Genomic DNA, 5,715 nt, shown 5'->3' with positions numbered 1-5,715 from the left:
CCTACATAGACAGTTTTAGCTCTGGTAATAACTAACAGGCAGGTGAAGCTTGTTGGACTTTGAGGACACCTTCATTCATGACTGTAAACTTTGAAATCCTCCCTTTGAAAGCACTATAGAAGTGCATATTATTATTAACTGTAATAATATGGGGCTGAGCCTGATCTCACAGTGGTGTAAATTAGGAGTAATCTCATGAAGGTATGCTGGTTTTATTCCAGTGAGAGATCAACATCAGGATATAGAAAAGTCTCAGAGGGGTAGTAGCTGTGTTAGTAACTTTAAAAAAAATGAGTAGTCCCATAGCAGTGTAGAGACTTTATAGATATAAAGATAGATAGATTAGATAGATAATTATAGATATAGATAGTTTCATGGGCAAAATTCACTTCCTCAGATGAGCAGAGAAAAAAGGGGGAACTTTACAATATATAACAGAAAAAGAAGAGGGGGGAGGAAAAAAGATCTATTTATCTTTTGTGTATTATTGTACATCTGTAATATGGCAGCCACCATACACAGCTGCTGCATTAATAAAACATGCTGCGTTAATAATACAATATTATCCCCGTAAACTGCAGCTTGAACACTTCTCTGCATTGCAGGAGAAACACCCTTCATGAGTCCCCACTTCATAAAGGGAGAAAACACTGCGATCAATAGGAGAGGAAATGAAATGGATATGCAGGCACTCCGAAAATTCATGGGAGTGCGTAAAACTGTAATTTAAATGTATACACGTGTGTGCAAAGCATGTTGGGACCCAACTGAAATTTTGTAAAAAAAAAAATCTATTTTAAAGCCCCCGAGCCCTTGGCTGCAGAACAGAGTATTGGGGTGGGGGAGGCGCGGGTGTTGGGAGCTGCTAGTGTCTCTGTTTGCAGCAGGACATCTGTGAGCTCAGCTGAGCGATACGGATCAGATGCTCAGCATTCCAGCCTTTAGGTCTTTTTTCACACTGGCGCTGACCAATCATTAGCGAGCGCTCATCCTCTCCTTCCCCCTCCCTCCTCAAGCCTCTCCTCTTTCCCAGGAGGGACGAGAGGGGGTCCATCTCCGCCCCCCTCCCCACAGACCGGCGGGGGACGGCCAATGAGAGGGGAAAGCGCTGGCAGACTAGACCGCTGCCTTGAGCATGTGAATGGGGTGGGGAGCGGGCGAAGCAGGGACAGGTGGCGGGGGAATGAGAGAGGGAGCCGTGCATATAAATTGCTACTGCCCTACCTCTGCCACCGGTTGATCCATGGGAGCGAGACGGTGAAGGGCAGCTGTAGACATTAAGGCTGGGTTGATAGGTGTTCAGGAGTGTTGCATTGCCTATTTCGAAGGGCTTGTTTTCACTGCAGCTGGAAGCAGCTCTTGTAAATAGACACACTGTGATTGTACTTCTGTGAAGTTTTAGTAGGTAAGGCGAAATCAGGTGGGCTGGTTCCACTGACAAGTGAATTAACTTTGCTCTCAGTCTGCTTTCAAGCTGAGCCTCCTTTCAGGAGGAAGGAAAGAAAGGCTTTGATTGGACACTAGAAAAACTATTGGAGGGGGTGAATTTTAATGTTTTGGCTTGTGTAATTAAACTCCAAGACACCTCCCCCCCCCCTTTCATGTCTTGGCAGACGAACGTTCTCTCTCCAGAGTTGCTATGAGTTGAAGCTGCTGTAGTGTCTCTTAATAACTTGTTTTGTTTGTAAGCATGCAACCTGTGCTTCTCTTTCAGTAAACCAGAAGGGTGTAGAGACCTCTTGGAGGTTACAGTATACTTTAAAATGGTTGCCACTAGCAGTCTAAGCAGTAAAAGCACCGCATGCATTTCAGAACTGATACACCAAGGCTTTCACCTTGCAAATGTAACTGGTGAGTATCTTTGACCTTCTCAACCTCCCTGTTTTTACCTTTTTAAAAAAAATAAGGTGGGAGAGGGGTCCATCCCCAAGTGGTGTTCTAGACTATCATTCTGTGCTAGTGAAGGGCTGAGCAGCTGAGCGAAGGTAGTGCTCATGAATTATATGATTTCTGATGGAGGGGGGGAGGAGAACAGATACAGAATGTCATAGAGCAACCTCTAATATTTAGGGTTCTATAATGATCCTCATGGCTAGCTAGAGAAGCAGCAAAGATGATTCTATTAAACTTTTCAGAATGAGTGGAAGATCAGATTTTTGTAATTACTATTTGGTGAGAATTGCTGTGGATTTTCCTGATTCACTCATGTGGCTTTAAACAAATTTATTAACGGTCTTATATTGTTAATGCACTTGCAGTATACTTTGTGGCTTTCAGTAGCTTACTAGGATAAGTAAGCTACTTTCTTCCATGTACCTACTAAAACAATCACCTCACTTGGGAGCCTACTACACTACAGACTGATCACATTAGAAAGCAGATGACCAAGAGTAAAGTTATGCAAACTAGCTTCATGAGTTTGGGGTTGGCTTTTTTTTGGTGGGCATGGGGATTTAACTTTTGTATCCTCCTGAAGTAACAAGCATTAGTAGTCGCTGTGAAATCCTCTCCTTAGTGTGAAACAAAGTAAGGAAAACATTCTCCACCAATACCCATTTGTGAATTACACTGATTAACTTTGCTGAACTTCAAGTGACTGCAGAGTGCTGTTGGTGGAAAAAAATAAAATATGCATAGTTTTAATTCTCATTCATGTAAGAAACACTATGTTGAAACTGTAATATGCTGGCTTGCTTACTATCACTATTTAATACTTCAAGAAAATTCACAGGTATGTTTGTCTGTCTTATGCCAATTACTGGTATGTTACTCTGTTTTCTTCCTCATGTCTTCTCCTGCAGACTTTGACTACTGGGATTACATTGTACCTGAACCCAACTTTACAGAGGTGGTGTTTGAGGAGAGAACCTGTCAGAGTTTAGTTAAAATGTTGGAGAACTGCCTGTCCAAATCAAAGCAGACCAAACTTCACTGCTCAAAGGTTCTGATACCAGAAAAGCTAACCAAGAGAATAGCTCACGATGTATTGTGGCTTTCTTCAACTGAGCCCTGTGGTTTGAGGGGCTGTGTTATCCATATCAATTTACAAATTGGAAATGTATGTAAAAAGCTGGATAAAATTATCTATGACCCCAGTGTTGTTCCTACTTTTGAACTGACACTTGTGTTCAAGCAGGACTGTTGCTCGTGGCCCAGTTTCAGGGACTTTTTCTTTACCCAAGCTTGTTTTGCAGCTGGCAGCAAACGTACTCTGATTCTAAGTCCTGGGTTTAGGCTTATTAAGAAAAAACTGTACTCATTGATTGGGACAGTTATTGAAGAATGCTAGAAATCTTGTTGCACATTTAAAACTGCACCTGAGGCCACGAACTAAAATTCACAAGTGGAGTTTGATAACCTGAATTTTTAAGAGGTATCTACACTTTGAGTCCATGCACAGAAACCAGTGTGTTCTGTTTATGCTATGCCAACAATTCAGTGTATAAACCTTCAGGCTGGCATAAGATCTTCCCAGTGCAGTTTATTGCCTGTTTATTTCTGGGTCTGAAGAAAAGGCTGAAACAAGAGGGAAGGAAAGCTAATTTTTTTGTTACTTAAAACTTATAGCTAGCATCTGACTGACCTGTCTTGCAGTCAACCAGGTAATTATTACTGAAACTTTTTAAATATAAAGCTCTTATGCCATAGAATTATTTATATCAGTATAGGGTTATAGTTATGAATATTTTTCACCAAAAACTATGGAGTTCTTATTAAATCATGTTGAGCTAATTAAACTGTGGCTGTCAAACTCCTCTACCCAACTCAAGAAATAAATCTTACCTTTTAAAAGGTACCAGACTGATAAACCTGGTGCAAAAGCAAATATTTTCTTAAGGGTTATGTAGTAAACCTAATTCACTCATTCTGAGGACTATGCCAAATTGCAGTGCAGTTTCAGCAACATGCCCTCTTAAAATTTTGATGTATTTAGGGGCAACTTAACTGACTTCTGTTTCATCTAGTCATTTGAGTTTGAATATTTGCTGTTGTTAAAACTTGGGGAAACAATGCAATTTGGGTCATGACAGTGGATTTAAATTGCTGAAGTAGAAATGCTAAATCATTGTCTTAGAAAACACTTGCCTACCTCATACTCTGTTTTGAAAATGAAATAGGAATGTCTGTCAGGATTCCCTTCTTTTGCTGGGTAGAAAACAACTGCATAATAGGATTTAGTCATGCGCCTTTCTCCAAGTAGAACCAAGAAACACTTTTGTTGGTACTCTTGTTGGCTCCTTTCCAAAGGCTAGAAGATCTCTCTTCTGGCATGTTAATTTTGTAAGCTTTTCTTTTGGTGGTATGGAGGACTGAAGCCCCACTGAAGTGGCCCTCTGGTTCAGGCAATTTCTCCCTTTCTTGATCCTACCCTCTTAATTATCCAAATAGCTAAAGTTTAGCTAAGTGCTCAAACTTATGCTTTATATTGCTGCTCAGTGGTCACTTCTCCCTCCCCCCCTTCCACCCCTCCCCCACTGAAATAGTGATGGCCACTGTAACTCCACTTCTTTCAGAGCCACTATGCAATATGGGAGATCAGGAGGTAAAGGCTTGCCTAATCATCTAGTCTTCTTTTCCCTGCCATGCTTCTTAGCATGTGCCCAGAGAACAGTTACTAAGCAAAAGCTAAAAGGTCCACTGTGTGTCTTGGTTGCTGGCACTTGGTGATCTTCAACAGAAGAGAGAGAAATAGCCTTGGCAGGCAGGAGCCAAATGGCTTAGCTCCTCGCAATCATTCTCTTGTCTTGCAAGTAGTTGAGAGAAATCAACATGTATGAGTCACTTGTGGTACAATTTGACACTTACCACGAGTATGGGTAGAGGAAGGGAAAATGTGTTCTCAATCAAGTTGCATTTTAGGTACACAATGTAACAGGCTTAGGTGGATTACAAAACTGCACTCTTCTAAGATTTAGAAGCTGCCACACCTCTCAGCAATTGAGCCTTTAGCTTACTAAAGCAGGACTAGTGTAAACTGACTTGCTTTGCACTTGTACTGCCTTTTAACGTTCATGCCTTCAACTGTGGTGTCACTGTATTGTTGGATCTCGCTGCACTGATGTATAGATGTTAATCCTCTCTGCCTGACCTGTTCTCTGGCTTGCCTTTCCAGCTTCAAGATAACAATTACTTACAGGCATTGTTCTTGAAACTGATTCCTGTGCAAGGAAACATTTGTCATGACAATAAAAATTTATATTTTTAACTTTTTGAATTTAGGTTGTCTTTGAGATCGTTATTCATATTATGGTAGTGCACGGGAGCTCCAGTCAGACTGGGAACCCACTGTTCTAGGTGCTGTACAATTCCTGCCCCAAAGTAAAGCATAAAACAAGCAACAGATGGCTAGTGGTAGATGAGGGAGTATAAGGAAACAATGAGAGAATGTCATCTGTCCTGAGTTGTTAGCCTTTTTGGTCTGCTCAACCAGATATGTATCACTTTTGCATGACCATAAAGAATGTAACTGGTCGAGAGAAGACCTGCAGTAAGGTTGCTAAGTCAGCAAACAAGGATGATGAGCTTCCTTACAAAGGAGGGATGAGTGTCGAGGACGGGGCGACGAGTTAATTACTATGCAATATAAATATCAGGGAATACTCTTGACAATTTGGTTTATGGCAGTGTCCAATATTGTAGACACAAAATGCTGCTTTCATAAATGATACAAAATAATGGCTTAAACTCAAGTGGCTACACTTATATTTGCAACAA

The 5,715-nt window shown here is 41.1% G+C and overlaps 1 protein-coding gene across 3 annotated transcripts; it reads left to right on the top strand.

Moving 5' to 3' along the window:
• The first annotated feature begins 1,012 nt into the window (after window positions 1–1,012).
• On the top strand, window positions 1,013–5,215 carry DDIT4L (DNA damage inducible transcript 4 like). Of its 3 annotated transcripts, none has more exons than XM_075929662.1 (3): window positions 1,013–1,137; window positions 1,715–1,851; window positions 2,802–5,215. In XM_075929662.1, exons 2-3 carry the CDS (start codon window positions 1,764–1,766, stop codon window positions 3,287–3,289), a joined length of 576 nt encoding a protein of 191 aa, XP_075785777.1. In that variant the 5' UTR covers window positions 1,013–1,137; window positions 1,715–1,763; the 3' UTR covers window positions 3,290–5,215. The 3 variants fall into 3 exon arrangements, with proteins under 3 accessions (XP_075785777.1, XP_025045765.2, XP_006133849.1); XM_025189980.2 differs by having other exon boundaries at window positions 1,042–1,146; XM_006133787.3 differs by lacking the exon at window positions 1,013–1,137 and adding an exon at window positions 1,180–1,405.
• Window positions 5,216–5,715: the final 500 nt, after the last annotated feature.

The sequence above is a fragment of the Pelodiscus sinensis genome, chromosome 5 (genome assembly GCF_049634645.1).
Source record: "Pelodiscus sinensis isolate JC-2024 chromosome 5, ASM4963464v1, whole genome shotgun sequence".
Lineage (NCBI taxonomy): Eukaryota > Metazoa > Chordata > Testudines > Trionychidae > Pelodiscus > Pelodiscus sinensis.
The sequence above is the reverse complement of the archived record's forward strand: the minus strand, read 5'-3'. Positions and strand labels throughout refer to the sequence as shown.